The 18685-nt window shown below is 47.5% G+C and overlaps 1 protein-coding gene across 2 annotated transcripts; it reads right to left on the reverse strand.

Moving 5' to 3' along the window:
* Positions 1 to 5659: 5659 nt before the first annotated feature.
* CTSE (cathepsin E) lies at positions 5660 to 18395 on the reverse strand. 2 transcript variants are annotated; one of them, XM_007077143.3, is made up of 9 exons: positions 18227 to 18395; positions 17450 to 17606; positions 16743 to 16860; positions 15650 to 15768; positions 12923 to 13122; positions 10980 to 11102; positions 9668 to 9809; positions 9468 to 9566; positions 6175 to 6438 (listed from the first exon to the last, which is right to left on the reverse strand). In XM_007077143.3, exons 1-9 carry the CDS (start codon positions 18292 to 18294, stop codon positions 6274 to 6276), a joined length of 1191 nt encoding a protein of 396 aa, XP_007077205.1. In that variant the 5' UTR covers positions 18295 to 18395; the 3' UTR covers positions 6175 to 6273. The 2 variants fall into 2 exon arrangements, with proteins under 2 accessions (XP_007077206.1, XP_007077205.1); XM_007077144.3 differs by lacking the exon at positions 9668 to 9809 and having other exon boundaries at positions 5660 to 6438.
* Between the last annotated feature and the right edge of the window lie 290 nt (positions 18396 to 18685).

Raw genomic sequence — 18685 nt, forward strand, 5'->3', positions numbered from 1 at the left:
TCACTCCACCCAGCCCCAGCCCCTCATCTTCGGGCTTCAGCAATCCTGGAGAAGGCTCATGCTGTTTTCCTGGTCTCACATCCAAGAGCGCTACCACCAGGGGTCAGGGCACCTGCAAGCAGGGCACCAGCGGAGAAGAAGCTGGCACCAGGGCTGGTGGATTCGCAGAGGTTCTGGCTCCCCAGCAGCCTCCTGGAGAGGCCAGGAACACACATGGGAAGTGCAGGGGCTCAGTGCCCACGGGCAAGACTCTGACCGACAGAGCGAAAGAAGAAATCGGCAGACAGTTCACACTCACCTGCCGCCCACCACCTTGTCATGGGACCATTCTGAGCTGTCCCCGGCGCACACGGCCTTGCTCAAGGAGGTGCCCTGGGGAGCCCAGCAACCGCTGCGCTGGCCGCAAATCTGTATCAATTTGGAAAGTCACCTCCTTGCATTTATTTCCCTTCTCTCTCTTCCTCACTTCCCTTTTCCCTCTCTTGCTTCCTTTGAACTGAACTTTCCAATAACATGTTAAAAACAAGCTTCAGACTCAGGAATTTTTTAAAAATTCCCCCTTAGGGAAGGGAACCTAGGCCAAGATAGGGCTCCATAAATATTTGCCGGGTGCATGGATGCGTTGTCGGGCTACTGCTCTGGGTGGACAGGGCAGGATGAGAAACAAAGATAGAAAGAAGTGTTCATTGGAAGAGGTTGGAGATTTGCAAACTGTCTACCTGAAAAGGTCGACATGGGGGTTGTCTCCATACCATGCAGAGGCTCCTCACGTCCTAGGTGAAGGGGATAGAGAGAGGAGAGAGAAGAAGGCTGGAAACAGGACCACATTTAAGACGCAGGAGGGAGAAGAAGATCCCAGGGGGAGGCCTGGCGAGGCAGAGCTGACTTATGTTCACGGAAGCCCCCTAACACCTCCAGGCCACCGCTACAAGGCGCTTCCAGCCCCTGTAGATAGGTGTCGTCATGGAGTATGGTTTAGCCAATGGATAGAACGGTGAACCAGACAGAGTTCCCACCCTCGTGGAACTCAAGTTAAACAGATGAAGAGGAAATGTCCTGCTGGTGCCTTAGCCGCTTTCAGATCCGGCCTGTTGAGTCGTCTCGCAGGATCTGCCTGTCTGGGGACAGAAAGAATGGCCCCGAGGTCCTATGGGCTGTGGGAACCCCGTGTTCTTGAATCGTGCTTCTCTCCCCCTGGGCTCTTCATGTGAGAATTAAACGTTGACAGAAGACAGTGCGATTCAGGGGTTGATCTGTTACAGTGGGTGGTGTTACGTCATAAGCTGGCCAAGTGGTGAAAAAGCAAGAGGCGATGTTGAGGAGTGGAAGCGTGTTATGGTCCTGAGGCCTGGGCCTGTGTGTCTTTTACACACCCAAGGCTGGTGGTCCCGGAGTGAGCTCTCACGTGTCTCTTTACCCTTATTGTCCTCCTGAGCACACGTTCTTCTGGATGAGCGCCCGGCCAAGGCTGCAGAGCCGCGCTCTTGAACTTCACTTAGAGAAGGGATCAGCCTTCCAGGCCCCCGAGACCTCTGACCCCCAGGGCAAGGAAGACGCTCATCTGGTCGCCCTCCTGGAGGGAGACGCGTGTGCCGCACGCACGTGTCCTCAGTTGAGAAAACCTAAGCTGTTGCAAGAGATACACATACCTGGACATCAGGCAGCACAGAGGCAGGGTAGCCGTGGCGGTCTTGAGGACCGAGGACTTGGGGGCTAGCTCTCTGTGAGCCTGCCATGCTCCCAACGTCCGTCTTCCCTGTGGGCCACTCCACACTCAGATTCCCAGGGAAGACAGTCTGATGGGTGCGACTGAGACCTGCGTGCTCCCCTGGAATGCGGGTGGTGATGACAGGAACTCAGATATGCCAGCCCGCCAGGCTCCTGTAGAACAGGAGAGGGACGCTGCTCAGAGGAGGTGATGCCCAGTACAAAAATAGCAGGTTCTCTGGAATCCTCTTAGCAGGGCGTCATTTCCATAGAGGGGCAGACAGGAGGAAGCTGCAACCTTGGACTCGGCAACCACTCACTCTTAGGCAGCAAATGTGTTTCAATTAAAAAAAAAATTTTGTTTAACGTTTATTTATTTTGAGAGACAGACACAGAGTGTGAGAGGGAGTGGGGCAGAGAGAGAGGGAGACATCGAATCCAAAGCAGGATCCAGGCCTGCTGTCGGCACAGAGCCCGACGCGGGGCTCGAACTCATGAACCACAAGATCATGACCTGAGCTGAAGTTGGACGCTTAACCAACGGAGCCACCCAGGCTCTCCGATGTGTTTTAATTTTAAAAGGTAAATATTACCGGGGTGGAGGGGGGACTGAGTAGATTCTACCTTTTGTCCTCACCCTTGCAACATCCTAAACTGACAAATACCTGGGCTTGGGGGAGGGGCATAATTTAGAAGCAGGGGATGAGAGGCGGGAGACACGGATCCCACTGTCACTACTACGTTTGACAAACTGTTTCATTATTTTATACTCCAATTTCCCCATTTAGGAAACAGGGCAATAAAACCTTCTCTGTCTCATGTACAGATTTTTCGCAAGGGTGGAAAACAAAGAGAAGAAAGGGAAGAAAGACGAAAATACCAAAAGCTCCTGGAAGGACCTTAATAAGCCCCAAATCAAATAGGAAAATATGGGTTACAGGTTGAATTGTGTTCGCCCCAAATATATGTTGAAGTCTTAACCCCCGGTGCCTCGGAATGACCTTGTTTGGAAATGGGGTTGTGGAAAATGCAATCAGTTCAGTTGAGATGAGCTCACAGTGGAGTAGGTGGGCTCTTAGGCAATACATCTGGGGTCCTTAGAAGAGACGCAGAGACAGAGACACACAGGAAGAATGCCGGGGGGCAACAGGCAGAGACTGAAGTGTCACCGCTCTGAGACAAAGAACCCCACGGATTGCCAGCCATCACTTGAAGCCAGGAAGAGATGAGGCAGATTCTCCCCTACAGGCTTCAGAGGGAGACTGGCCTTGTTGACGCCTCGATTTTGGATTTCTAGCTTCCAGAACTGCGAGACAATAAATGTCTGTGTTTTAAGCCTCCCAGTTTGTGGTGCTTGCTTATGGCAGCCCCAGTGACCCTTTAACAATTCCCAGGGCACGGTGAAGCTTGGCCAGAGCCCTTGGCCCATCGCTGAGAGGTTTGTGACCTAGTATCGGATATGGGGCATGACATGAGGACCTGAGTTTCAGGGGATAACACTGCTGATGTGACAAGCACAAGGAGCAGAGGTCCGTTTTGGAAAATCCTCTGCAGCTGACAGGGCAAGTAGGTGCATGGCCAGCAGAGTTCAGTCCACACAGACTGAAAGTGTCACTTCTGTCTTGAGAGACAGAACTGTCCCCCTGAGACAGCTCTGTGTGCTCAGAGCAGAACTAGCTTGGGCAGTCTCCGGACTGCTCTCCCTTCCTGCAGGCACAGATTATGCACCATATTCATACTCCAGGCCTCCGGCACGCAGGCTCCTGGACCCACAGGTACCCGGCTGGCACAGGCACGTGCAATACTTTGGGGTAGCCTGCTGCACAGACATCACCCTTAAGGAGACAGCCTGCAGGAATGCTGCCTGCCAGTTGGTCTTTACACGGCCCTTGGGTGCTTTGTTTTAAGAGGAGAAGTCATAAAACCTTTTTACTCTAGGCCCTTCTGCTCTGCCTGAGATTTGCCTCTGTCGAGTGTGGGCCTGGTCCCTGTGTGACGAGCACAGGCACACAAGCTAGTTAAGTGTTTCTGCATAAGCATTATGCCATTGGAGCCTCACAACGAACCCATGAGATAGTTACTGTCACCATGTCCGTTTTACAGATGAAGAAACTGAGGTGCAGAGGTCCCACAACTGGAGTCAAGAATCAAGTCCAGGCCTGTGTGACTCCAAGCCTGTGATGTTCACTGCTCTTTTATCCTGCTTGGATAGTTTATTTGGATCAGGCTGTTCTGAATTAATTCTGAAAGCAATAATTTAGGAAAGAAAGAGAGAAAGAAAGAAAGAAAGAAAGAAAGAGAAAGAAAGAAAGAAAGAAAGAGATAAAAGAAAAACAAAACCAAAAAAGTGTGTGTGTGTGTGTGTGTGTGCATGTGCGTGTGTAGCTGTGATCTACTTTGACCTCATGCTCACAGGGGAAGGAGAGCTAACATTATGAGCTAAGTGCTTCCATCCAGGTAAACTCATTGACTCTTCCCCATAGCACTATGAGGTGGGCATCTCAGAGATACAAAGTGACCAGCCAAGGTCACCAAATTGATCCAGGGCAGGGCACAAATGTGTATCTGACTGTAGGCCTGGTGTGTTTTCCATGACCTCTGTGCCAAAAGCGACAGCCGGGATCTGTCCCACTTGAGGATCTTCGAGTGTCTCACTTAGCACCTGGCACAAAATAAATATTTATGGGATTGGATTGAATTAAACCCAAATGAACCCAATGTTCATTAAGGGAGGATTTGATCATTAAGTGGACACTGTGCAGATGTTACAAGGAAAGAGCTGACTACGTAGAATCTGTTAAAGGAGCAGTTTAGGCACAAGTGTATTCAGAGTGATTCCTTTTTTTGTAGGAAAAAAAATTCCTTCCCTATGGCTATCTCTGTTGTAAATACAAAGGAAAAGTCTGCATCAGACAGCTTCAGATAAAAAATATTACTTATCTTTGAGGGGAAGGGTCACGGAGGACTTTCACATCATTTACAATAAAGGAAACCCTGAAGATACTTGCATTTTGAAAAAAAAAAGAACAAAAGGAAGGAAAAGAAAGACATGTTGTTTTTGGTGACAATAGATCCCACTGGAGTGGGGATGCAGCCAGGATTCACCCTGTCAGCTCCCTCAGCATGGGCCCTGGGGGGAGATGAAAAGGGTTCATTCAGAGCCCCCCCCCCCCATCCTCTCCTTATACTCTGAAATATTTTCTTTTGCAACAACGTATGAGCACATGACCAGGAACGAGGAATCCTTGGGAAAATAGGCCCGGAACATCGCTTTGTGCTGGGGTCAAGTGAAAATTCACAGAAACTAATTTGAAGGGGTACCTGCTGGCCAAGGGTAACATGCTTGGAATATATAAAAAAAAAATGCAGTAAGTTGAAACACATTCACTATTCTGAAAGCCAGTAAACAAGGGGAAAAAGCCAAGTCAGCTTGCCTTTCCTATAGGAGCTGTACCTGATGGTAAGCAAATGGTTTTTTTTTTTTTTAAGTGTGGTTTGCTTAGTGTTTTAAATAGAAGAATGCTAGCTAACAAATACAGGAGGAGAAATAGAATTAGAAAAAAAAAATCTGTTTGGCAGCCCTGATGATAGATAGCGTGGATCTAAGCAATGATCGTCAGTGGTTGCCGAAGCCTTTAGGTAAAATGCTGAAGGAAATCGGTGGTGGGTAGATGAGGCTAACGGCCCCAGAGCCAACTCGTCCATCCAAACATGGTGAACACAGAGGCACCGGGCATTATCTGCCTCCTGCTGGGCGACAACGGGATGTACCCAGCACTATCCATGAAACACTCTCGCCACAAAACCAGGCCTCTAGGGCGAACTGCCATTTTATAGGAAAGGTGGGCTCAGAGAACCACGTTGGGCGACACTTCCCGATTTCACCCCGCACAGTTCAGAGTGTGGTCAACCCTGCACATGAAAAGAGACATAGAGTTCAAATAAATGCCGTTGGTGAACTTTATTTGCATCCTGATACAGACAAATCAGCCATGAAAATGACCCAACATTTCCTAGACAATAGACAACATTTGAACACTGATTGCGTATTTGAGAATAGCAGAAGGATTTATGGGTGAATCGTTGCAGTGATGATTTACGATATGATACCAAGAATTTGCCTCAGAATAATGCAGGTGTGTGGGCTGGAGAGAGGAGGAGAGGTGCTCCAGATACAACAGGCCTGGCTACATGCTGGTGGGTTATGAAAAGTGGCTGGGGTCCACGGGGATTTATCGTGCTATAATCTCTGTTTGGGTACATGTTTGGAGATTTCCAAAAGAAAATGTTAGCAAAAAGCAATACAAAGTATGGGCATACCACTTAATTCTTCCATCATGATGGTGGTGGAGGAGGTGTGGACGTGGGTGTGTGTGAAATGTGTGAAGCGTGTGAGTGGGTGTGTATGTTCTCATGCTCTATTTGGTCCTAATTCAAGCTGTGGCTTTGGAACAATTGCAATGACTTTCTGACAGCTGTGAAGAATGCCCCAACCTCCCAGGCACAGCTGAATTTCTAAAGGGCATCGGGCAAGCAGGCAGGCAGACACATGGGCAAGGCCACTCCTTAGGGGACTGCCGGGGCCAGCCCAACACGGTTATTCCCACGATCAAAGACTGAATAAAACTGTCTAATGAAGACATCACCCAGGATCCAGAGGGGCCCAGCTGGGGGCTGGATGTCAAGACCTTGAAAGCCACTGCTGCAAAAGTCCATTCCATCCACAAAGTCCTGGGGTTGGAAAAAAAGATGTAAGTGACATGTAGGGAGAAAGGGAAGTAGTGCTGCCTGGAGGCTGTACTGTGTGGTAGTGGGGGCGACTGGCCCTGGACCGTTCCATGCGGTCACCGCTTTGGCTGGTTGGTTCTTCCTCCTGCTTCATGAGTCTCTACTTGTTTACTCCACAAAGTGCCTGCATAGTTTCATACATGTGGGCCTGGGCTTCTAAGCTCTACAATTTTGTCAACTGTTCACCTGTTATACACGTCTCCCGCTTCCCCCCCCCCGCCCCCCCACCCCCCGTTTGATAATCAGAAAAAGTGAAACTTTGTTGCCTGACGGGAAGAGCAAAAGATTTGGCTTTAGAAGATGTTGGCTGGAATTCTGCTTTCTTTGTGAACCTCAACTCAATTTTTTAAGGGAGAGATGTTACACTGCTATTTTGTGTTCTGGGAAGAATCCTTTTTTAGGTATAAAGCAAGTAGGCATTCATTTTTCCACGAGAAGGGTATAACTTTCTCCAATCTTATTTTTTTAGTTTGGCAAAGACTTGGGGTCTACCGAGCAGGTGTGGTCTTTCCGACAACCATTTGAGATTTGAGGTTGCTGATGAGGGTAGAGGAAATTCACAGAGGCCTTAAAGCACCTTCTTGAGAAGGTGGGGTGCCGGAGTCCTGAAGGGTGTATAGGCTGATGAATTTGGCACAGTTCAAATGGCTAGCTTATCCTCAGTTTGGGGTTCACAGTGACAGCTCCAGAATCCCTTTGTTGGAGATGCTTAGGGACTTGACATGAAGCTGTTTTCTAAAGCAAAACGTTTGCTTTTTTTAGTAGTGCAGTTGCTGGATTGTAAGGTAGTTCTATTTTTAACTTTTTGAGGAAGCTCCATACAATTTTCCGGAGTGGCTGTACCAGTTTGCATTCTTACCACCAATGCAGAAGGGCTCCCCTTTCTCCACATCCTCGCCAACACCGTTGTTTCTGGTGTTGTTGATGTTAGCCATTCTGACAGGTGGGAGGTGATATCTCATTGTGGTTTTGATTTGTATTTCCCTGTTGATCAGTGATGTTGAGCATCTTTTCATGTGTCAGTTGGCCATCTGGATGTCTTTGGAGAGATGTCTATTCATGTCTTCTGCCCATTTTTTCATTGGGTTATTTGTTTCCTGGGTGTTGAGTTTTAGAAGTTCTTTATGTGTTTTGGATACTAATCCTTTATCAGGTAGGTCATTTGCAAATATCTTCCCCCTTTCTGTAGGTTGCCTTTTAGTTTTCTCGATTGTTTCTTTCACTGCAGAAGCTTTTTTATTTTGACGAGTTCCCAATAGTTTATTTTTGTTTTTCTTTCCCTGACCTTAGGAGACACATCTAGAAATAAGTTGCTAAGGCTGATGTCAAAGAGGTTACTGCCTGTGTTCTCCTCTAGGATTTTTATGCAATTATACTGCTAAGTATTTATCCAAAGAAGACAAAAATACTAATTTAAAGGGATGTATGCACCCCAATGTTTATAGCAGCATTATCTACAATAGCCAAATTATGAAAACAGCCCAAGTGTCCATTGGCTGATGAATGGATAAAGAAAATGTGGAAAATGTAGTGTGTGTATATACATATATATATATTTATGTATATATATATATATATATGAGTGTATATATATGTGTATATATATATTTATAATTGAATATTACTCAGCCATAAAAAGAATGAAATCTTACCATTTGCAATGACATGGATGGAGCTAGAGAGTTTTATGCTAAGTGAAATAAGTCAGAGAAAGACAAATACCATATGATTTCATTCGTATGTGGGATTTAAGAAACAAAACAAATGAGCAAAGGGGGAAAAAAAGAGAGAGAGGCAAACCAAGAAACTATAGAAAACCAACTGATGGTTACCAGAAAGAGGGGAGGTGGGTGGGGAGGTGAGAGAATTAGGTGATGGGGATTAAGGAGGGCACAGGGTACCGTATGGAAGCGTTGAATCATTGTACTCCATAGCTGAAACCAATATTACCCTGTACGTTAACTAACTGGAATTTATTTTTTTAAGTTTTTAAAAAATTTATTTTGAGACAGAGAAGGGGGTGGGGAGAGGCACAGAGAGGGAGAGAAAGAATCCCAAGGAGGCTCCGTGCCGTCGGCGCAGGGCCCGACGCAGGGCTCGAACTCACAAACTGTGAGATCATGACCTGAGCTGAAATCAAGGCTTGGATGCTTAACCAACTGAACCACCCAGGTGCCCCACGAACTGGAATTTAAATAAAAGCCAAAAAAAAAAAAACCCCACCACCTCACATTTGTTTTCACTTGCATTATCTGTTTATATTTGGTGGCTTGGGGAAGCAGTTAATGGAGAACAAGATGTGGGGGTAGGTAAGTCCCCAAAGTCCTCTATACCTTAGCACCTCCATTCTGGTGCAATCACCCAGGTGCTGTGGGTGGCTCTTGGGTAAAGTTAGCGTGTTAGTGTCACCAAAGAACTCCATGTGATGTTGGAAATCTGGGCCAACGGTGGTGTGAAACGATCCCAGACTTCCCCAGGAATTCCCTTTCTACCTCACTCTACCGACTTAGGAATTCACTGCGCAAAAGACACTTTCTTGTTTGAGAAGAATGTTAATCTGAATGTTAGAAGATATAACCTGATTCTGTACTCCCTCTCCACGCAGCTCAAATCTTGAGCCACATAACCTTCCGAGTCTCAGTATCCTCATCTATAGAATGGGATAATAATATCCAGTCTTGCTGGACGTTTGAGGGGATTAAACGTGGTCGGTTGAAAAGTCCTACGTGACAACGCCCGGAAACTTCACTACATGGCTTGTACGAGGCTTGTTTCTGCTTCTCTGCAGGACAGGAAATGAGAGAGAACCAGCCGGCAGCTTTGTCCTTTCTAGAGGGGGCACTGCTGCTTCGGCACAGGGTAAGATGGGAGGGGGGCTCAGGGTAAGTGCAGGCTACCGAAAGAGGAAGTAGCAGACTCCTCGTGGGGAAGGGACGGCCCTGTGACTTGCAGAATAAGGAAACAGTTCTTACCAGCAGGGTGTAGGCAGTCGGTTGGAGGGTGTAGGAGACTCCGTTGATGATGAAGGTGACATCCGGCATGACGTTGAGGTTGGCACACTCCACAGCATACTAAAACACAGCACAGAGGATCCATTTAGAGGCCTCCCACCTCCCAAGAGAGGGCCTAGTTCCCCTGCTCCCGCCTCCCCCCAACCCCGGCAGGCACTGACTTCTCCATCCATGGGCTCTGCCCCAATGGCCTTCTGCAGCTGCTTGATCTTGTCGGAGGGGCCCGTGATGAGGGAAGTCCCTGTGTCCACAATGGCCTGGCAGCCCTCAGAGCAGAACATCACTGTGCCTCCCACCTGGATTCTGAGGGCAAGGAAAATGTCGTGAGCTGCCCTCCCCACTCCCCCACCCCAGATTCCTCCTCCCCAGCCCTGAAGTCTCCCCAGCTGCTCTCATCCTCTACAGGCTCTCAAATATACACTTGGGATTTCCATTTTGACTGTCTTACACATGAGTGTTTCTCAATTTTTCTGTGGCTGATACCCACAGCAGAAATACATGTACTCTCGGACCCAGTACACGCACGCACACACACACAAGAAATAAAACTAAAAAAATGAAACAGTGCTCAACCTTAACATGCGAAGTACACTCTGATATTTTCTATTCTATTCCAGTTCATGAAAAATGTACGTCATGATCCCCTAAAATGAGGTCATGCCTCATAAATGGGTAAGTCCTTACGGTTTGAAAAACCCTCAGTAGACAGTGAACACTGAAGATTTTTGCTGTTTATCCCTCGTGCCAAGCACATGGCCTCACCTCCCCTTGCAGGAGCTTATTCTTGGCTGAATTGAGACTTGCGTTTCTTTGAACTCCTGGATGGTCTAGTCCAGTGCTAGATGTGTGACCGGCCACTGGTCCCACTTCCTTGGTTGCTCCATGCCCAGACACACACACACACACACACACACACGTATGTATGCATGTATGTATGTCAAGACACTGTCAATGTTACCTCCTTCATGAAACCCTTGCTTGAGGAGTTCTTCAGGCAGGAGCTGTCTTGCCCTGTCTGCCAAGGCCACTTTGGTGGCACATCTCATGGACCACAGTCCACCCTCCACTTCACCTGGTGGGGGTTTGTGTGTGTGTCTCATCTTCTGTACACACTCCATGGAGGCAAAATCTGAGTCCAGTTCACACCTGCACCCCCGTGTCACTCGCCCTTTGACCTATGTATTAATTAGCGTTAAATGAGCCCTGAGTAGTTGGCTGAGTGTTCGTATTGACTTGAGGGAGCACCACGCGTGCAAGGAGGGAAGCTGAAACTTGGTACCATGTGCCTGCTGCCCTGGAGACCGAGGCCCCTCTTGCACCCCCGCTCAGCCCCTCCATGCTTCTAGCCCTGCACAACGAGCCCCCAGCATCCTCTCCCAGGGACCAGCACTTTGATTCAGGTCAACTCAATTAACCCAATTTGAGTGGTGCCCATCCTGAGTTCTTCTGTCATACCATAACGAGAATACTCACACATCCAGTGCAATCTGCCAGTAGCCTTGCTTGGTGACCGGGACCCAGTTCAGATTCCCAGAGAAATGGGAGTGGTCATAGCCTCCGAAAATCAGCTCACTCCCCACACCACTTTCTGGGTCACTACATGGAAAGAAAGGCAGGCTGTCAGGGAAGGGCCACTGGAAAACCCCAGGAAAAAGCCTCAGCCAGTGCCCTATTTCTTGGTCTGATCACTCACACCAAGTACCTATAGAGGGGAAATATCAGCCTAGGCTTTGAGACCAGAGTTCCCCACTACTGCAAGTTGATTAGTCTGGATCTTTTCTGGCAAAAGGATAGAAACAGGTCTGTGTAATGATTTGTGAATGTTTTCTTCTTGGATAAAAGGGCTAGGAAGGTGGGAAAGGGAGATGACAGCTCTGGTCATGCAACACTCATGCGGAGCCAAGGCCAAGGCCATCTGAGGGGTGCACACACCATGTGACTTGAGGCACCCCCCAAAGCCTTTTCCCCCAAGTATCTTTCCCACTATTGTTTTGGTGGTGCCTGGTGCCTGGAGCTTCCAGGTTATTCTCTCCATCGTGTTAAGGTGAAGAAGCTAATGTGAATGTAACGTGACTTACTAGAGCTTGAAAACTTATTAATCTTCACCGATGTTGATTTTTCAGATTATGTTCTGGCACCTAACAGGATTCTGGGGAAATAGGACATGAAAATGATTCATTTTCAAGAGGAAATCATCCTCTTACATCTTACATCTCCTTGTGGCCATTTGAGGAAACTGAGGCTCAGGGCTTAAATCCAGATCAGTCAGACTGCAAAGCCTCTGCTATTTCCCATCCTAACATTTGTCTCTCCCAGCTGGAAGGGAGCTGCTCAGGAACCTGTAAGGGAGCAGCAGAGATGTCTGGGCCACCTGCCGTCCCGCTCCCAGCTCTGCCTGGGCTGGTCCCAACTGCAGCCATGCAGTATAATAGAGGAAATTCAAGTCTCTCCACGTAGGAGTGGAGAAAAAGGGAAATGGGCTTACACTAAAGCTGGGTCAGCTCAGACCAGATCTCACTGGGAGGGAGTCAGAAAGGTAAGAAATCTCCTTCCTATGTAGGGATGAAGGTTAGGTGAGCCTTTCCGGATCCCAGGCATGCGAGCCTTATGACCTTTTCCAACTACAGCAAGCAATTTAAAACAATTGTATAAATTGACCATTTAAAACTGTACAGTTCACTGGTGTTCTAGATATTCATATTGTGGCGAGCCGGTCTTCAGAAGCTTTTCATCCTGTGCATGGAAACTCCATACTCCTTGAACAATAACTTTCTATTGCCCACCCCCCTCCGTCCCTCGCACCTGGCAGCCTCCATCTTGGTTTCCGTCTCTCTGAATCTGACCCTGTAGGGAGCTTCATGCAAGTGGAATCATACAGTGCTTGTTTTCTGGCTTATTTCACTTAGCATAATGTCCTCAAGGTTCATCCATTTGTAGCTTGCGTTAGAATTTCCTTCCTTTTTCAGGCTGAGTGATATTCTATTGTATTTTATTAGTCCCTTAACATTTCATTATTTTATTGTCAGCTTACTTTCGAATTTTTTCCTGCATCTTACCACTGGAATCACGCTTCCTGAGGGCAGGGGCTGTCTTCCTTGTTTTATTGTGCTCCTGGTGCCCAGTATCACAGTCAGCACAGAATAGGAGCTTGATAAATATTTATTCATTGCATAAATGAGTACTCAATCCCAGAGATTCCTCATATTAGTTCAGTGTGGTACAATTTACAAGGTGAGGCAAACCCCATTTCCTCAACATCCAGAGAGGGTAAACCCAAGGTCACACAGCTGGTAATAGGTCAAGAAAGAGATCCAAGCCGGGTACTTGACTACTAAGTCTGGTGCTCTTTTGACTGGACCATGTTGTCTCCCTGTAGTCATAACTGACCTTAACCTTGGTGGGCTTGACGGGCCTACCTGCTCATGTACACAGAAAACATGGGCATGTCCACCAGGTTCTGTGCCATCATGTTGTCGAACACCGGGGTCACCCCTCCCACAGCCAAGGAGGGGTATCCCAGGCCCAGAATTCCATCAAACTCTGCGTTCACAAAGGTCTGGCCAGGCTCCGTGACGCTCTCTCCAAACTGCTGGCCGACCACAAGCAGTCCTTCCACCTAATGGGAGAAAACCCGAGAGAAAACTGCATGGGAGATCTTTGGCGAACAATCTCGGATTCCCGGATTCTCCCTCTGGCCTGAACGGAATGTTTCCCCCACCCAACTTTTCTTGATTCAATGGGCACAGTGATTTCACCACATTCTCACAGCCTTATTTTTTTTTATGTAAACTTTTAAAAGTTGAAGTATAATACAGAAATCGTAAGTGGACAGTGCAGAGAATTTTCACAAACTGTACTCGCCCTTGTCAGCAAGCTCCCGAACCGGAAGCCCCTTCATGCACCCTGCAAATCACACACCCTGCAAATCATGGCGCCTTTCCTCAAGAGTAACCCATCTCTTGGTTTCCCCTCCTATACTGCCTTTGCCTCTTCTTGAGTTTTTGTATCAATGGAATCTTATAGGATGAATTCTTGTTTATATGGCTCCTGTCACTCAACATACTAGTGCAGTCTGTTGTAACTTTGCTCATTGTCACTAGTATTCCATGGTATGACTACATCATCATCATCCATTCTACCATTGATGGATATTTGGGTTGTTTTCGGTATTGACTATTGCTAACAGTAATCCTTGTACATGTCTTCTAGTAGACATGTTGGGTTTATGCTTAGGAGAAAACTGCTAGATAACAGGATATGTAAGTGTTTTGCCTGAGTAAATACTGACAATGAGTTTTCCAAAGTGATTGTACCAATTGACATTTCCCATACCAACGTTTGAGAGTCCCAGTTGCTTCAGATTCTCAATGACACTGGATATTACCTATCTTTTCCATTTTAGTCTTTTCGTGGATATGCAGTGGGTTATGTTGTGGTTTTAATTTGTATTTCCTAATACTAATGAAACTGAATATTTCGATATCCTCTTGTGTGAAGCGGGTTATCTGCATTTTTCTTATTGATTGGTAGGAATTTTTTATTCTGGAATCAAGTCCTTTTTTGGATAGATGTATTACAAATATCTTCTTCCAGACTTGGCTGGTGTTTTTCGGTGAGCAGAAGATATGAATTACGGTGTAGTCAAATTTATCATTTTTCCCCTCTTTAATTAGTGGTTTTTGTAACATGTTGCAGAAACTTTTGCCTACCCTAAGGTCCTAAAGACATTTTCCTACGTTTTCTTCTAAAAGCTTTCTTATTTCACTTTTCATATTAACACCTACAATGTATCAGAAGGTTTGATGATGTGTGAGATAGGAGCCAAGATTCTTTTGTTTGTTGGTTGGTTATATGGAAATCCAAATGAGCTAGAACCATTTAATAAATACACTGTCATTTCCTCCACTGCACTGCAGTTTCATGTTCAACATAATTCAGAGTAGTTTCTTAATTTTCTCTTTTGTCCCGTTTGTCTATTTGCTTATCTTGTGCCAATACCACATTATCTCAATTACTAGAACTTCATAATAGGTCTTAATATTTATAGTGTGTTTCTTCATCTAGATGGTCTGAGTGTATTACATATCCATATAAATTTTAGAATTAGCTCATCAATTTCTAATAAAAATTGCCATTTTTTTGATTAACAGATCTATTGATCAATTTGAAAAAACTTTGACTTATCTATAATATTGAGTCATGAAATACTGAGTCATTTCAATTTATGTAGATCTTCCTTAGTCTCACTCAATAATGTTTTGTAGTGTATTTAGAATAGAGATCTTGAAACATTTAACAGTTTTGTTAAATTTATGTCTAGGTATTTGATGTTTCTGATGGTGTTATAAATAATGTCATTAAAGATCTATTTTCCAGGGGCGCCCAGGTGGCTTAGTCGGTTAAGTGTCCGACTTTGGCTCAGGTCACGACCTCGTGGTTTGTGAGTTTGAGCCTTGCGTCCGGCTCTGTGCTGACAGCTCAGAGCCTAGAGACCGCTTGGGATTCTGTGTCTCCCTGTCTCTTTGCCTCTTTCCCACTCACTTTCTGTCTCTATCTCTCAAAAAAAAAATAGGTTTTAAAAAATCTATTTTCCATGTTTTCCTGATATATAGAAATTCAAATCATTTTGTTCATTAATCTAGTATTCAGCAACTTTGTTACTTAATTAATAACCCCAATTGTCTGTAGATATTTTTGGATTTTTTACACGTAGAATTTTGTCATATGTGAATAATGACAGTGTAATTTCTTCCTTTATAATCCTAGTACCCTTAGTTTCTTTTTTCTTGTCTTACTGAACTGAGAGTAAGCATCTTGGACTCATTCTTTTTTTTTTTTTCTTTGCCTTAACTCATTCTTGAAAGCCTGCCACCAGGCTTTCTGCCCTGTGCACTGTTTCTCTGTGGATTCCTCTTTGTTGCCTCTCTAGAACTCAGCACACTGAGCAGACTGGCCCACTGCCGTTATCTCAAACAGGAAGTGCTACTCCCTCCTGGCCAGGCTTCCCCCTTTCCCTGGAAGCCAACTCCCTGTTTCCACCTCTTCCAGAGGCCGATCTGAAACTGTTCCCCTAACAGCTCTGCAAAATATTCTGTCCCCCAAGTTTCTGGCCAAAAGACAAAAGAGGAAGGAATTGTACTCACATCGACTTGGTCGGTTCCAATGATTCCAGACAAGCTCCCAGTCCCGTACTGAATGGAGAAATGATTCCCCAGCGCGCTGTATGTGTTGGACTGGGAAGGGTAGAACCTGGCGTGTGTCTCTGGAAAAGCAAGGATGCTGCTGTTGCCTGGGACATCAGCTCACTGCCTCCGTCCCTGCCCTGATACCACAGAGATGCAGGGTCTATTCCCTCAACTCCCAGATTGAGTGGGGGCCTCTAGAAAGGTTGGCCATGGCCCTCCTTAGTTAGTTACTACATTCTCCTCTAGCCACATGTGGTGGCCTAAATGGAGAACAAATAATTGTCCCTGGGAAACGTGATTGCTCACAGTGACCTCATGAGGCACACCAAGATAAGCTTCATGTATCAGGCGCCAGCAGAAGTCTCCGCCAACTAGTATGGGTCAGAGCCTGGTATTCAAAAGAAACTCGGAGATAAATAAATACCGTGCCGGGCAACTACTCTCAATTCCTTGCCTAACCTGTAGACACCCAATTTTGGGGTTTTCTGAGACATTGTGCCTCTAGAATTTATCCAGCACAGACTAAGACATCTTTCCTTAGCTCTTCCCTTTCCGACGCTAACAAAGACGTCTGAGTTACCTCCGGCCAAATAAACCCACCCCTACATTGTGCCCCGTCAGCCCCACCTCTGATATCCTGGGAGGTAGGCCACCAAGCCCTCTTGAAGCAGGTGAATAGTCAGCACTAGAACCCAACCCATCGACCTGCCCAGAAACAGCCATTTGAACGGAACTTTCTCCCACATTCTTTCGGGTGTTCCAAAGGGAGCGAGTCATCATGTGTTCAACGATTTGTATCGACTTTGTATTTTCAGTGGCTGAGCTTTCCCCTATTAATCCGGGTCAGTATGAAAGTTGCTGGCCTGGATAGCAGTCAGATTTTAGCTCTGTCCCTGGCTCAGCCTTGTTTTCACCATAGGTGAAGGTCCCAGGGCGGACTCAGAGGTGGAGAGGGGAAGCTGGTGCAGCCTGGATGGCCAGTTTCTGGAAATCAAGCTCCCTTCCCCCAGAGGGCCAGGCCCTGGCTGCCATTGACCCTGGCCCTACTTACTGCAGGCTGGGCTCGTGCAGTACACGGAAGGGACCCAGAGGTTGGAGGAGCCAGTGTCAAAGATGACGGTGAAGTTCTGCGGTGGAGAGCCAATGGAGATGGAGCCAAAGTATTCTGTCTATGGGGGAGGGAGGGAAGGGAGGAGAGTGTAGGTGGTGGGAAAGGGGAAGGTGCTCACCAGGGGGGCCTATGGAGAGCTCTCTGGGGCCAGAGCCTGGGCTAGCACAGACTGGAGCTTACAGAGCCTCAGGAGTGGCAACAAAAGGGAGAAGGAGCAGAGAAAGGGCTATACGGGAGACGATCAAATCAGCCTCTCCGCACCTGCCTATCTTTAACTTTTGTTTGCATTATTCCTCATAATCACTCTACGAGCAAAGCAGAAGAGGCGGTGATGCCTGTGTTCTGCAATCAGGGAAGGGAAGCCGGTGAAGGTTAAGTCATGTGTCCCAGGACATGCAGCAGGGCCCTTCTGACTGGCATGCTTGCCCTGCTCATCCCTTTTCTTTTGCAGAGAGCTCTACACGGTTGGGCGCACTGGGGCTTGCTCGGTCAAATCCACAGGGACCCAGGGGATCAGTCCCTATGGGTTATCCTAGAGGAGAAATCCACACTGACCTTCGGTGTTGCTGGCCGACACTGGCCATTCCCAAAGGCCAAGCCATCCTCCCACCTCCCCCATCCCCAGCCCCTGCCCCGGGACTCCTCACATCCATGTAGTTGATGAGGGGCTCATTGGCACCCTGGCTCATCGTGCAGGCCTCGGTGTACTGGATCATGTCCAAATTCTGGGATTTCCAGAACTCAGAGAGCTGGCCCCGTGCCCGCAGCTTCTTCCGGAGGGACGGATGCCTCTTGAGGGGCACCCTGAGGACAAAGCCCCGTGTGAGGAGGAGATGCCTTTCTGCCTCTCTCGGACCCTGCCCTCTCCCCACCCCATTTTTCCAGAGGCAAACTGGGAAATGACACAGGAGAAGTTCTGCAAGGCAGCATGCCAGAGTTTGGCCAGAATTGGTGCCCTCTCGGCCCCCGGCCTGTCAGTCTGATCTCTGCCTCCTGGAGATTCTTAGAATCTTAGACTTGAATTGGCCCTCCCTCTCACAGAGCTCTTTGAGATTTTCTAGGAAAATGTTCTGCAATTTTACATGAACCTTGTCAGGGGATGATATAAAAGGGCAGACAAACTATTGGGGGGCAGCCATGGTCAGTCTCTCGATCAAGTACTCGGTCTCGTGAGCTCCACACCAAGTTGCAGGTTCCTGCTCTTTACTAACAAGAGAGGCTCCCTGGGCCTTGGGCAGCAGTTTCTGTCAGAGATGGAGGCAGAGGGCTGGCTTGTCGTGGGCTGGGGGTCAAGGCCAACACAAGATGGCCCTTAGTTTCTTCTCCTCTTCAATTCCCCGTCATCTTTCCTCTCCCAGGGCAGCCCTAGGCTTGAGGGCAGGGAGCTGCCCCAGCTGGACACAGTGCTGGGGACGTGGCCTCACCTGTGGAGTGTTTTTTGAGTCAGTCCCAAGTCCAGGAGCACCAGCAGCAAAAGAACGAGTGTTTTCATCGTGGGCCCAACCAGCAGCTTCTGCCTTGCTCTGTCGTGGCCTTCCTTGCCCCTTCTCTTTTCTTCTCTCCCACAGGCCGGTGGGGACCGAATCTCCTTAACTCTCAGATCTGCCCTGCCCTGCCCAGCCCAGCCTGAGGACCCAATGATAAGGCCTCTTGCGTCAATATCCGGGGCCCGGAACAAACACAGTGCGTTTAACAAGGCGTCTCTGTTCCTCCCCTCAGCCCCTTTCCCTCCTGCAGGGGCGGGCTGGGTCTGGAATGGGACTTGGGGGTCTGTGCACCCTCAAAGAGTAAGAGGACTGTGTAGGTTCAGCTTCTCTGCCAGTTTTTGGGGTCCTACCCTGCTCCCTAGAAACCCTGTATTTATCACTTGAGAGAGCAATGTG

The sequence above is a fragment of the Panthera tigris genome, chromosome F3, assembly GCF_018350195.1.
Source record: "Panthera tigris isolate Pti1 chromosome F3, P.tigris_Pti1_mat1.1, whole genome shotgun sequence".
NCBI lineage: Eukaryota > Metazoa > Chordata > Mammalia > Carnivora > Felidae > Panthera > Panthera tigris.

Excerpts from the sequence above, each read along its gene's own strand:
- CTSE (XM_007077143.3), bottom strand. The coding sequence starts at position 18,294 with ATGAAAACACTCGTTCTTTTGCTGCTGGTGCTCCTGGACTTGGGACTG. Across the intron at positions 17,607-18,226 it reads ACTCAAAAAACACTCCACAG|GGTGCCCCTCAAGAGGCATC; the intron begins GTGAGGCCACGT and ends CTTTGTCCTCAG. Across the intron at positions 9,567-9,667 it reads CAGAGCCCATGGATGGAGAA|TATGCTGTGGAGTGTGCCAA; the intron begins GTCAGTGCCTGC and ends GCTGTGTTTTAG.